This window comes from Elgaria multicarinata, chromosome 3, assembly GCF_023053635.1.
Source record: "Elgaria multicarinata webbii isolate HBS135686 ecotype San Diego chromosome 3, rElgMul1.1.pri, whole genome shotgun sequence".
Taxonomy (NCBI): Eukaryota; Metazoa; Chordata; class Lepidosauria; order Squamata; family Anguidae; genus Elgaria; species Elgaria multicarinata.
The window spans coordinates 13,280,001-13,294,720 of record NC_086173.1 but is presented as its reverse complement, the minus strand read 5'-3'; the positions used below and the strand labels follow the sequence as shown (position 1 = coordinate 13,294,720).

The 14,720-nt window shown below is 49.6% G+C and overlaps 1 protein-coding gene across 2 annotated transcripts in view; it reads right to left on the bottom strand.

Annotated features, from left to right (window-relative positions):
• The window catches only part of PDE4A (phosphodiesterase 4A), a 490,724-nt gene that overhangs the window by 365,425 nt on the left and 110,579 nt on the right, over positions 1-14,720 (bottom strand). The window contains exon 1 of one of the 2 annotated variants that reach the window (XM_063119316.1): positions 5,407-5,711. The exons of the other annotated variant lie outside the window; for it this stretch is intronic. Within the exon in view, the coding sequence (XP_062975386.1) occupies positions 5,407-5,711 (305 nt within the window). Of the gene's footprint in view, positions 1-5,406; positions 5,712-14,720 lie in introns of those variants that run through there. 2 annotated transcript variants of the gene reach the window in all.

The following is a 14,720-nucleotide window of genomic DNA, read 5'->3' as shown; positions in this document are numbered from 1 at the left end:
CTGAATCCAATGCCCAATATCACTGTCTGGATTTTTCTTTGCACTCCTGCAAATTTGCAGCATATACTTGGCCCTGTTGGCCTACTCGTCTTTTTTGTTACCCTGGAACAAGACAGCAGAAGGGAAGTACGCTGTGACTCCTGCCATGAGCCAGGATCCATGGCTGCAACCACTGCTTCCTAGGAACAACGTCAAGGCAAGGGCAAGACCTACCTGGCCATATCCATCAGATAAGCACCTGCTCCCTACCAAAAAAAACCACTTGGTCCCAACCAGCAGCTACTCTGGGACAGCAGGAACAGGAACACCCTGGTCCATCCACTAACCAAAGGAGGAAGCCACCAATTGCTACTCAACCAAGAACACCAGCATGGGAAGATCAGCCTGGCCCGAACTGGGTATGAATGCCTGTGTACAGCTCATCCCTTTGTTCTGGCTTTGAAGAACTGGTCTCCATCCATTTCCTTCCCCCCCCCCACCCCTCCCACTAGTTTGCAAGCACTGATAACAGGGCATGTCTCTCCTTTCTTAATCAATGTAAGCCACTTTGGCAAGGCAATTATTGACTCTCCAAAGCAGGATAAACAATACAGTAAACAACCACACAAACTACTTCCAAGAAGTTATCTAGCAAGCACACTCAATTATTATTATTATTATTATTATTATTATTATTATTATTATTTATTTATTTATTTATTTATTTATTTATTTATATAGCACCATCAATGTACATGGTGCTGTACAGAGTAAAACAGTAAATAGCAAGGCCCTGCCGCATAGGCTTACAATCTTGTCAGATAATGGGGTGCACCTGGGTCTCTTTAGATGGAACACCAGCTGCCCCCTACCCACCCTACTACTCAGAAGACCTCACTGGCTCAGCTTGATCACCAAGATTATATAGAAGAAGTCTTTGCATGTTTAGGGTCACAGCTTCATGTCACTGTGCCTGGCTGGTTATATACATCCTTACAACTTTTGAACAACTAAGGCTGCAATCCTGAGCATGTTTAGACAGAAAAACATCCAACTCCCAGCATTCCCCACTTTAGGTGTTGTTTAAAAACTTTGTTAGTTTTGTTGTTGTTAAAAAACTACATTGATAGAAAGTATAAAGCTACTTATGAATAGTGTTACCTATTCACAAGCATAATTCCACTCACCCCCCAATACACACACACACACACACACTATTTCTGGTGCAAGACAAAGGGCCATGATCTAAAGATAGTTTTTCCATCCCTGGTGCAAGACATGTCGACAGGTGTTTGCACCAGCTGCCCATTTCAAAACGCAAAGGCATAGGACTGGCACAGATGATGCAGATCTTTGCTAACATATAAGCAGGAGGCAGCTCTCCTTAGTGTTTCAAGGGTAAGTAGGCTGCGGGGACCCCTCCCAGAAGCCAACCAAAACTCATATTTGGATGCGGTCCCCTGTGGCCATCTGGCAATTCTCTGACTTCATCAGTTCCCTCCCTCAATTTCTGCTTCCAACCCTTCCCTCAGCTACATCCAGACATATGTCAATGTCCTATGCCAGCTGGAGCTGCCCCATCAGACAGAAGTGCAAGGCAAGGGAATTTGACAGCAAGAACTAGCCTGCAGGAGATGTGCTGGGAGCCACCTTCAATGCAAGGTAGAGATGCTTCAACTGCATGGGCTAAAACTACCCTGGGAACAGCTGGCAAAAGGGACGGGCTAGAGAGCAAGGCAGCTGTGGGTGAGCATTCACGGATAAAAAGAGGCTATTAGCAAGTTATGCAGAGCAATACTCTCCATCCAGTGGCGCAGCTAGAAAGCCGGGGGGGGGGGCTCCCAAATGACTATTTACCACTGGGTTAGCAAGGGTATTAGGGTGACCATATGGAAAGGAGGACAGGGCTCCTGTATTTTTAACAGTTGCATAGAAAGGGGAATTTCAGCAGGTGTCATTTGTATATATGGGGAACCTGGTGAAATTCCCTCTTCATCACAACAGTTAAAGGTGCAGGAGCTATACTAGAGTGACCAGATTTAAAAGAGGGCAGGGCACCTGCAGCTTTAACTGCTGTGATGGAGAGGGAATTTCAACATATACAAATGACACCTGGTGAAATTCCCTTTTCAATACAACTATTAAAGATACAGCAGCCCTGTCCTCCTTTTTATATGGTCACCCTAATGGTTATGCTGAGGGCAGATGTTGCTGCTCACCACAGCATCCTTCCTTTCTCATTTAAAAAAAAAAAACATTTTATGGTCAGAGGGTGGGCATGAACATGGTTACAAATGCTAATTTTCTTGACTTTAGAAAAATATTGCTCTTTTCCACAACAGAACGGTGCATATTTCCAAGTATATACATTTAAATACATCACGGCAGCAGAGGCAAACTCCATTTTATTCATGTGGTCATGATGGTGCTTTGATTTAAGTGCATTTGGGATGCAAAAAAACAAACCTGCACATGCTCAGAGTATTTCTCATTCTTTCTTTGTAAAACTCAGTTGGCAAAGAGGGGTTTTTTTTGGGGTGTGTGTGTTATTTGTTCTAACATATCAGGAATGTAGAAGCAGTTATACAGCATGGAATTTCTTGTCCATCACTGTCTAAAGCCCCTCACCCCGTTGCTACCCTGGTATGATTATTAAGGATGAAATCCTATCCATGTTTAAACAGAAAAAAAGTACCACAACTCCCAGCAGCACATATTTCTTGTGAAGGACACAATTAACATTTCTTTCCCCCTCCTTGTAATTCCATCTTCTATAACTGCTTTTACATTCCTTATGTCATTAAGTCATTAACGTTGTAAACTGCTGAGAGATTCTATTATATTCAGTGGTATATAAATCTTACCAAAAAAATGTATAATAAAATTAAGTCCAGGGTCTAAAATTACCTTAGCTGTACCATGCTTCCATCCATAAAATACACCTGACAAAAGGATGAAAGTTATTCTGGGGAGAATCATTTACCAAAGAATCATTTACACAAGGCAATGAACCCAAGATAAAAGCAAGGTAGATTACAGCCAGCTTGCTAGTCAAAATTAAGGCAAGTTTCTAAATTGCAAGAACAGCTGGGTGATCTGCCTAGTGTGGGAACTGCATAATCACTTAAAGTTTAAGAGCACACTCCGTCAGCATCTCTTCGAAGTTAGGGCTTCAGTGGATGGGACTGGAATCAATGAGCCCTGAGGTTCCATTACAGCTATTCCTCATGTTACTGGAAACTCCAAGTAAAAGGCTCAGAGACTATGGATGATTGAAACCAGCTAAATGGTTGGAGGTAGGCCAACTCAGAATAGAAACGCAAGGTTTTTTCTCCCTCACCTTTGATGGGCCACCACAGGCACATCTATATGCATCTGAAGCCACAAGCCCCAGACCATGACAAAACCTATCCTAGAAAGGCGAAGAACACATATAGATGGTAGCAGCCCATCTGTTAGAGACAGTTTTGATGGTGAGCCGAGGGTTAGACTAATGGGTGACTGCAGGCCAGGTTTGGCTTTCAGGCTACTAGTTGCCTATTAGTACAATGATAACCTAGTAAGACACAGGGGACTGTTTCTAAATCAGGAGGCTGCTGTGATGTTTCAGTGATCCAGTCCTCACAGCACACTTAAGCAACATCACCCCTGACAGTTTATGGCTAATACGAACCACTGCAAGACTAGCACAGGGTCTTTCAAGCTTTTTACCTTCAGGGAATCGTTTCCGCAGATTCGCCTGCTGAAGAACCCTTGAACAGCTACCACAGAAAATAGCGGTCTGCAGAGTGGTCTGAAGCATACTTTAAGGCTTGCAAGACAGGAATAACTCCCCAAGTCTATTGGGATGTACAGTGATCAAAATCAATTGGGGTTCGGGTTGCCAACTTTTCAATCTGCCCCGGCAACTGTGCTTGTTTCAGCAGCTTGAGGACACGCAGGCGTTTCGCAGGTGGCCATGTTTCCCGCCATGCTCACCTACTGAGTCCTGAAGATGAAAGGCCTAGGAGTAGAACTTGCTGTGTGTGTTTTTCCTGTCAAGCAACCCTAATTGATGTAGATCCTGCCATTCAACTTACTTGGACTAAGACTTGTATGAATCTGGAAGGTCTCATATTTCACATACACACAAATAAAGACCCACCAGATATCAATTTCCTGAGAACTTTCTCCTCTCCCTCAGCTTGTTACAAAATGTTAATTGGATTTTAAAGGAAGCAGCACATTGTCGCTGAACCAAAGAGGCAGGAATTCTGATACAATGATGGGAAAAAGCATGATTCAATATTTTCTCTTCTAAAAACAGGAGAATCGGAAGACGGCGGGTGGGAGTGCCAAAACCTAATGCCCGTTTAACCTTCCTGTACCAAACCATAAACAATTAGATTTAAACTCAGAAATAAAGGGGGGGGGAGGAACACCACAGATGAATAATACAGGTATTTTATTGACTGGGTCCGGACTGTGGGGCAATCCCTTATGGATACCAGGGTTGCAGATTTGCTCTTGTCCACATCATCCCTCTTGCGTTACATTTCACATGTTTATTTATTAAAATAAGGAATGGAATCATTTGCCTGCCGGTCAAAAACAAAGATTTTTGAATCTGCTTTCTAATTCTCCAGAAAATAAGAAGCAAAGCTGTCAGGAGATTAAACTACGTTATTATCCTAAACTGCCAGACCCTGAACAGAGGAAGAAGCGAGAAAGAAAGTAGCTGGGGCTACTGAGGCAGCCAAAGGCTAAAGTCAATTTTACCTCTGCCTGAGAGCCCCCAGGCACTGGGCCACTTGCACAAACTGGTGTGCTTGGTGCATAATAGGCTGTAACTTGAGACGCCACTCAGCAGAGCTCAATTTGAGTTAAGGTCGAGTCCTGGAAGCTGTCAAGTAATAATGGTGCTCTTCTAAGCATTGACAGGGTGCCTCCTCCTCCTCCTCTACTGAGCAACTATTGTTTGGCGGCCCTGTACAGCTGCAGGGAAAGCGGAGGGTGGCAAAAGCGTCTCCAGGTAAGGAGACCGGCACGCCTCCCAGCCAGGCGTGATGGTGGAAATGATGTCCTGGACTCTGGACACTCAGACAGTTGCAGGGGGCGGGTGGCTTGGGGGGGCGACAGGTACATCATTCTTTCTTTGTAAAACTCAGTTGGCAAAGAGGGGTTTACAGCATGGAATTTCTTGTCCATCACTTCCACGAAGATGGAAGGGCGACCGAGCGCTTTGCTTTGCATTGCCGGTGCTCAGTGTACACAAACAACGGTCCAACACGTTTCCATGATGCGAATGCCATCCCAACCTCACGGCAGAGAGCACCCACGCTGCAGGCACTTGGCTGCTCCGTCCCCTCCGGAGCAGCCTGGATAGAGGGCAGTCCCCCACCCCTGCTGCCGCCGCCGCCACCACCACCACCCCGCCTTCGAACCTACCGTTTGCCGCCGTGGCTGTGGCTGCCGACACTGCTGCTGCTGGTGGTCCCGTGGAAAGAGGACGGCCAGGACATGCGGGATTTCTTCAAGCCGGGCCGGTCGCTGGTGTCCATGGCGTCGGCTCTCTCGATTTGCCGGTGCGGGTGCCTCTCCGTGTCCGAGTAGCCGCGGTGCTTGATTTTGATGGGGGTGCGGGGCTGCCGCCAAAGGTGCTGGGGAGGCTTGAGGGTGGCCTGGCCCTCCCGCGGCACGGGCAGCGAGAGGGACAGGCTCTTCTTCGAGCAGGGCGGCGGCGGCGGCTCCATCCTCCGAGCCAGGAACCGGAGCGCGCTCCGGGCAGGCGGGCAGGCTGGGTCCGGCCGCGACGGTGGAGCCCGTGCGCCCCGCGCGCTCTGGCTCCGGCTCCGGCCCAAGGGCTCTCCTGGGGCCGGGCAGCCCTCCCCGTTTCTTCCCACGAGCGGCGCAGCAGGTCACGACCTCCGCTGAGCAGCTGCCTCCATGCCGAGCGGGGGCTTCAGCGCAAGGGCAGCCGCCCAGGCCCCTCCGCGCACGCCCCCTCCATGCGGAGCAACTCCCGGCCTTCTCGGGGACTTGTGGCGGCGCTGCCGCGACAGAAGGACGGCGGAGCTCTCAGCCCGCGCCTCGAGCCGACGGAGCGTCCCCGCCGCGCGCGTCTGCGCCACCCCCGGAGGAGGGACCGAGGGAGGGACCGCGCCGCCGGCGGGGGGGCTGCGCGGAGGGAGGAACTAGCGGAAGCCGCGGAGGAGGGGCGGCGCCGGGGGTCGCCGGAGCGCCTGGGGGGTCGCCGCCCGCCTCGCCGCCGCCGCCGCCCGGAGTGGTAGCGCCGGAGACTGGCGTGGGCGTGCGCTTGATCAGACGCCGGAGCGAGACTCCGCCTGCCGCTTGCTGCCTGCGCCGCTTCTTGCTTGCTTGCGCCGGCGAAGTCCAAGAACTGAGACGGATCGCTGGCGGAAGAGCCCCGCCCTGTCCCCGGACGGTGTGAACAGAGTGCCGGACGAAACGGACCCCTGGTTTGATCCAGCAGGGCTCTTCTTAGGGCCTGAGGTCTGGCCCCACCCACGGCGCACGGATCTTTGCTGCTTCCCTCCCAGGTTGCCTGGAGTATTTGTACCGTGGGCTCCCTTCCCCAACGTGGTGCCCGCCAACTGTGTTGGACTACAAATCCCAGCCTGCTGGGGAAAGCTGGGAGTTTTAATCCAACACGTTGGAAGGCACCAAGTTGGAAAAGGGTGCGTGCTACCGCTTCCTTCACCATGGAGTATTTGAAGTAAGAAGAGTGCCTCTGAGCATGAACAGAAAGCTTTCTGGTCAGTAGAGAGGAATTTCAGCCTCTGGTACGAAAATGCTACTGGGTACGGTGCGCGCGTGCGTGTGTGAAGCGACTGGGCCCCCACACGGGTTTTCGGAAGGCAACTTGGCTGGCCCTGGTTAAGGACACAGTTCTGGACTAGATAGATCCAGGGGCTGATCCAGAAAGCCAGTTCTCATTAGGATCCACTTCGAAGATCTCCTGAGACTTTCTCTTCCAAATACACAGGCTGAGATTGGACGTCATGCACCACCCTGTAGAATCGCTAGAGGGCGACAGAGGGAGAGCGGCCCATTCTCGTACATATTTATACCATGGGGGAACTCCGTGATTTAAGAAAGAAGAAAAATGAACTTCCTGTTGGAGTGTGGCACTGCATACTTAACGAATCCTCCTCTCTGAGGAGAAGGCATAGGGGGGAACAATTCCCTGCACATAGAAAAAGGACCTGTCAAGGTGAAGGCTACGCTGAACTTTTAGTCCAATTTAAATGGGAGCACAACCTGCTCTCTCTCTCTCTCTCTCTCTCTCTCTCTCTCTCTCTCACTCTCACACACACACACACACACACACACACACACACACACACACACACACACACACACACACACTGCAACAGTTGAGTCTAGAAAAAAGTTTCACTACTTGATTCTGCAGTGATTGTACAGTCTATATACAGGAATGGATGGATCTAGCAGTTTTTACTCATTCCTTAACTCTTTTCAGTTTTTACTCATCCCTTAACTCTTCTCCAACCTGGTGCCCTCCAGATGTTTTGGACTTCAACTCCTATCAGCCCCACTCAGCTTGGCCAGTGGTCATAGAATCATAGAATAGTAGAGTTGGAAGGGGCCTAAAAGGCTCAGTGCAGGAATCCACCCTAAAGCATCCCTGACAGATGGTTGTCCAGCTGCCTCTTGAAGGCCTCTAGTGTGGGAGAGCCCACAACTTCCCTAGGTAACTGGTTCCATTGTCGTACTGCTCTAACAGTCAGGAAGTTTTTCCTGATGTCCAGCCGGAATCTGGTTTCCTGTAACGTCAGCCCATTATTCCGTGTCCTGCACTCTGGGAGGATCAAGAAGAGATCCTGGCCCTCCTCTGTGTGACAACCTTTTAAGTACTTGAAGGGTGCTATCATGTCTCCCCTCAATCTTCTCTTCTAAACATGCTCAGCTGTTTCAGTCGCTCTCCAAAACATCTAGAGGGCGCCAGGTTGGGGAATGCAGCCTGAGGGGACTCATTCAGAATTGCACTTGCTGGCCAACAGTGTCCAGTCACTGGCGTTGGGTGCTGCTTTCCCAGTGTGCACCTGCAGAGCAGTTGTGCGCAAACAGAGAAAAACATCCTAGGATGCCACCAAAGTAGTGCGCTCGTGCCAGTGTGTGAGGTAGGGCAGCTGCAAGCAGCCAGAGAAGCACTGGCACTGAAGCGGAACAATCCATAAAGCATGTCATTACAGGGGATTACCATGTCTGTTAATGGCCAAACAGCCTCTCTGCCTGCCTTCCGTGTAAACTGTTTATATTCGTCGACAGTAGCCAGTGCCTCCTGCAAGATCAAGAAGGAGAAATGGGAAGTTTTGTGCTAGCTGGGAGCCCAGCTACCCACAGGTCCTTGTCACATTTCAGCAGGAAATCCAAACGACCCCCCCTCCCAGTAGTTAACACAGGGCAATAGCCTTGGGAACCTTTTCTTCACAACCCTCATTGAAATTAACGGGAGCTATTTAAGAGCAGTCCGGTGAAATATCTCCATGGGTTACATCTGCCTGTCTCTCAGATAAACACTGTCTTGCTGGATCAGATGAAAAGCTGTCTAATCTAATCTAATCTATCATTCTGATTCCACCACTGGTCAACCAGATTCCTCTGTCAGAATAAACAGCGCAGGAATGCAGAACGGGTGAGGAACCCAACACCCATCATCCCTGATCAACTGAAAGGAATTGGAGTCTAACAACACCAGGAGGGCCAGGCGTTCTGCACTCCGGCCCTAAGCAGGGCCGGTGCTGCCATAGAGGCAGCTCAGGTGGCGGCCTAGAGCACCAAGCAAGGAGGGCGCCAAACAGCACACCCGGAAGCCGCTCTCCTGGAGCGGCTTCCGGGTGCGCTGTTCCAAAGCCGCCACCCCCCCACCCCCAGCATCCTGGCTTCAAAGCCAGCGCCCGGTCGGAAGCCGCTCCTGGCTTCAAAGCCAGGACACTGGGGCACGCCCGGAAGCCACTTCCGGGTGCGCAGCTTCAAAGCCTCCGCCCCGCCCCCCAACCCCAGCGTCCTAGCTTCGAAGCCAGGAGCGGGCGCAGGGGGTGGCTTCAGTACGGCTTGCCCAGGCGCACCGTTCTGAAGCTGCCACCCCAACCCCCAACTCCAACGTCCTGGCTTCGAAGCCAGGAGCGGGCGCGGGGGGCGGCTTCAGTACGGCGTGCCTGCCTAGGGTGAAAATAGTCTGGTGCTGGCCCTGGCCCTAAGGCATCTCAAGTGGGAACAAACTTGTGTTTGCAAATACTTGTATTGTACACACTCTTTCACTAAGCTTGGCTACAGCAGGGGGTGGGTGAGAAACACGTGGCCCTCCAGATGCTGCTGGACTGCAATTTCCATCATCCCTGACCACAGGCCATCCTAATAGGCTGATGGAGTCCAAGAACACCCAAGAAGGCTACAGGTTCCCCACCTTTGTAATAGCCCTTCCCTGTTGCTTGTTCTCAGCATCTGATATTCAGGATATACTGCTTCTGAACACGGAGGCTCCATCTAACTATCATTGTATTCTCCCACTCTTAATGGGGACTGAAATGTGCTGCCGGGGGTGACAACCAGGTCATACCCCTTGATAAGGCCATCTACAGACTATCCCATAGACTGCAGATATAGAGCTTTATCACACCAGGGTTATACTGTGCAATCACTGTGAATTGTGTGCAAAGGACTCAGAAATTTTCCACCTTATAATCTGCTTTGACTGGGAAGTACTCCCAGGCATCCTGCTTTAATTGTGCTATAAAGCCAAAAGAAGTGCAATATTTTGGTACTACTTTTTGAGTGAATCATTTGTTGTTTTCCGAGCGGCCACTGGGGCACAGGAGCAGGATTTTAAAGAAAAATTAAACAAATGCTTACATCTGCGTAAGCTTTAAAGATAAAGACATCAAAATTGGCACAGTAATAGATATTAAGGAGAGCTTTAAGCATACCAAATTTGAATCGGATTGGGTCATCCGTTGATTTTTTATTTACATTTCCCCCCTTCAAACCCTTTGCAAAGCACTGCCGCCTGGGGTGTGATTAAGCAACAACAGCGTCGACAACTTAATGCTGTAGGGATAATTCGAGGGAAACAGATACGTGGGATGAAGTTTATAATACAAGCAGGAAGCCATGTGTGCACCTCTTGAATTATGCCACATAGCTGCATGGGGGTGGCAAAACTCAGGTCTAGCCCTGTCTGCTTCCTGGGCTTGGAAGCAAAGGATACATTCCCACCCACCACAGGTTTACTGCTGACACTCCAGAAGATGTGGCACTACCAAGCCAGCTTCACATACACTCTCTCTCACACACACATGCAGAACTTCACTTTCAATCCGTTTCTGTGCAGGAAGATCCTACGCAGGGTATCAGCATGCTTGCTAAGGTGACAGCATAAATTGTTCCAGGATGTGATTTAGCTATTTCTGTCCTGCCAGATAAAAATAGATGTCTAGAGTATAATTTTGTTCTACATATTTCATGAAAATCTATGCATGTTACAGGAGATGCTTATACATGCCCTGGGAATCTACATGTTGAAGATCTCCAGACTAAGAGAATACAAGTTAGAAGTAGGCTAAAGAGGAAGCCTAAAGAGAGGGAATGTGAAGATTACAACGAAGTTGAGGAGGAAGTTCACAAGGAGTAGCTATAACACAGTTCCTGGCAGGAAGTGCAGAAATTAAAGTGTCGTGAACCGCCCGGACAGCTTTGGCAATTGGGCGAAATACATATGTAATGAATAAATCAATAAAGTAAGTGCCTCTGAGCAGGTATAGGGCGCTACTCTCCTTTTCTTTCTTAAGCCAAGCGCTTTCTGAAGGACCCTTGCATCACTTTTACCCGTTCTTCAACTACTTACCCTACTCTGCCCTACCTACCCAACGCCAGCCTCAGGTGTTGGGCGAGACTTTTCATACCCCAAGTGAAAAGTCAAATGATATCTCCCCCCCCCACACACACACATCTGCATTTCTTAAAAATGGCACTCAAGGGAGATGGATGCTAGGGGCAGGGAAATGCATCCCACTTGGAAGCTGATGCCCAAAGGAATAGCTTCATGCTAATTTCATAGGAAGCGTCATTTCTGTTATTTTCATGCCTATGCGAAATGAGAACCCTGTTGAAAAAATGAACAGAGGGATGAATCCAGCTTAGGGGGGGAGGGGCCTTTGATCACTATGCCTCCCTGCCTATTAACTCAGAATAGTGGTGTAGTTAGATAATTTCAGGAGCCTCGTGTGGGGCAGAGTGATAAAGCAGCAGTTTCTGCAGCTGAAACTCTCCCCATGGCCTGAGTTCGATCCCAGTGGAAGCTGGTTTCAGGCAGCTGGCTCAGGTCGACTCAGCCTTCCATCCTCCCGAGGTCGGTAAAATGAGTACCCAGTTAGCTGGGGGAAAGGTAATAACGGCTGGGGAAGGCAATGGCAAACCAACCCCACTGGGGGAAAGGTAATAACAGCCGGGGAAGGCAATGGCAAACCACTCCGTTGGGGCAAAGGTAATCACGGCCGGGGAAGGCAACGGCAAACCACCCCGCTATAAGGCCTGCCAAGAAAACGTCAGCGAAAGCTGGCATCCCTCCAAGAGTCAGTAATGCCTCAGTGCTTGCATGAGAGTTTCCTTTCCTTTCCTAGATAATTTCAGACTCTGGATTTAAATCTCATACAGGGGGAGCGGGGCTGCTCTTTAGATGTTAGTGTGTATTCCTTCACTCAGTTCAAACTGCCCTGATGGCATCGCTGACACAGAAACTATGGATTAATTCAGCCCAACGTTCAACTTACAATAAACCCACCAAAATGAATGGGAGTTAAGTAATAACTTAAGTCCCATTCATTGCATGGATCTACTCTAAGTAGGACTTACGTTGGATTTTACCCTACATTTCCAAATGATCTAAGTAGCCCAGGAGCTTCTGCTGCCGCTCCCCAATAATTAGATGTTTCAAATGAAAGCAGCACATCATAGAGTAAAATGGATAGTGAAAAAAATGGCCAGAGAAGACCCCCCTCCCCAGTGAGCTCTCCCACCTTCTCTGTATGGTCACATCGTCCGTATGGCCACATCAGAATAAACAGGACCACCATTGCTCATGGAAGCAGCTTTACCCCACCCCTGTGCTGAAACGCAACATGACTCCATGAGTCATTGGCTGCTTGTCCTGCAGGATCTGATGCCAAACGTTTGAACTTCAGAGCCAATAAGGGCAAATGCCTCTCAAAACCTGTTGCGCGCACACTGTCTTAGAAACTGGATGCAACCCATGCCTTGACATAGCCCAGGATTAGGCAACCCAATTCTTTCCAGATGTTTTGGGCGACAGCGCCCATAAGCCCCAGCCAGCTTGGTCAGGGATTTGGGGAGTTGTGGTCCCAAACGTTTGGAGAACAAGTTGCCCAGCCCTGACTTAGCCAGCCAATGGATCTGGAGATGGAGCCTGCAGCCTGTTAAAGCACATCTCTCAAGCAGAGCAGCGAGCAGCAGACTTGCCAGCCATAGAAACATCTGCACAGTTTATTGCTCTGCAGGAGGCTAATTTTGAACTGGGTGATACCTTCTCATTGATGAAAAACAGAATACCCACCCTTTGATCAGGCGCTCTGGCAAGGAGCTGCCAAATCCCGTTGTGCTCAAATGCAATTTGGTTCCCCACATGCTCACCCTCGCAGTACTTCGCTGCTGTCATCAAGGAAGGCGCCTGGAGAGGAAAAGGAGGAGCGGCAGTGGCAGCAGCAACACTTGGCAGCACAGAGAAACTCCCAACCCAGCCCCAAATGTGCGCTGTACTGAGCCAGAGCACAAGTGCAAGAACACAAGGGAACAGGTGCACTTGGCCACAGATCTCGTCTTCATTTATAGGGTGGCTGTAACTCATTGGAGAAAAGTCTGCAGGTGTTTAAGCCCTAAATGGGCATACTTTCCCACTGCCCCGCCTGCCAGTAGCTGCCTTTCATCTGACAAAGCTCTTCAGCGCTGAGCTATTATCTCATCAGCCACACAACCCTTGTACCGTCCAAGCCTACGCATGGCTACTCAAAAGTCAGTCCAATTGAGCTCAATGGGACTTCCTCCCCTCTATGTGGGTAGAGGATTGCAGCCTTCCTGTGACTGTGCCTTCCAGCTCAGAGCAGGTTGCCAATATTCCCACTTGAGAGAGAAAGAGAGGGCAGCTTAATTGAAGTACTAAAAAACGCATAACTATGCAAGTCAGGATTCGAACCCAGGTCCAAATCCAACACTTTGCTACTACAACAGAGAGGCTTGCGGTGGAAGAAGCACTCTCAAATGCGTAACTGGGGTCCATGAATCCACTTGCCTGCTCGCCAGCAGTGAGTGCCCCCTCTCCTTTTTGACGAGGGCCCCCCGCCGTGCTCCTAGCAAAAGCCCAGCTTGTGCGAGAGAGAAATGAGGCCTTGCCTCCCTTCCCAAGTTCTCCATGGAGGGAAAAATAGGAGAGTGGATCTCTCTTGCGCAAGACAGTAGCTGCAACAGCAGTCAGGCTTTGCTCCAGGGTCAGTTCCAGGTTTCTGAGGGTCTTTCAGCAAGGCACCCTCAATGGGCCCCTTCCCTCGGTGAGTCTTACTTTCTCACTGCCATTGTCACCAGCTTCTCATTCTATTTCTCATCAGTGCTCCCCCTTAGTTGCTGGACAGGCAGAGAGCCAGGAGCATCTCCTGCTCCTCCTTCCGGGCGAAGTATAAAGTGTGTCACCTTTAAAGCCCTACATGGTTTGGGTCCAGGCTACCTGCGGGGTCGCCTTCTCCCATACAATCCGCCCTGCACACTCAGGTCCTCTGGGAAGAATTTACTCCAGCCGACAAAAACAAGGCTGACAACCATTACCCAGAGGACCTTTTCTTCTGCCGCTCCCAGACTGTGGAATGGCCTTCCGGGAGAGATTCGTCAACTTAACATTCTTCCGGAATTTAAGAAAGCCATAAAGACTGATCTCTTCCAGCAGGCCTACCCAGCTGAATTTTAAGATGACGTTTTAATAATATGCTGCTTTTAATAATGCATTCGTTTTAAATGTTTTAATTAGTTATATGTATTTTATGGCGTTGGCATTTGTGTTGTCCCCTGCCTTGATCCAGAGGGAGAGGCGGGTAACAAATAAATTTATTATTATTATTATCATTATCATCATCATCATCATTATTCTCACCACCACCATTGTTTGGGATACAGCGAGAGGCAGGTGAACAGGTAGGATGCGATGCTGAAGAACAGCAGTAAGTCTAGGGTGCCCCTGCTGGGATGTGGGGCCTCAGCAGGTGCCCAAGGATGCCTACTCTTGACCTGCTTTGCTCCACAGAGAATTGGGGGAAGAAAGGAGAGGCAGTTGCATTCTCCTCTCCTTGACATTTGCTGTGAAACGCTGCTGCTGCTGCTGACTTCTGCAAAGGCCCAGTGCAAACCGTTCTCCCTTTCCATGTGGATAAGGGAAGGGAAACGCTGATAGTGAACCCAAAGAATGTTCTCCAAGGAAGCCAACCCAAACTTAGTTGCTCCCTGTGCTTAGGAACAAGAGGAAGCCGACTCGAGCTGAGTCAGACTCTTGGTCCATCTAAACCCAGTACTGTGGACACTGACTGGCAGCCATGGCTCTCCAGGGCTTCAGGCAGGAGTTTTCCCAGCCCTACGATTGAACACAGGACGGTCTGCATGCATAGGAGCTGCTCAACTGCTGAGCTACGGCTTCTGCTCCCTCAATGCTGCAGTGTTTCTACTGG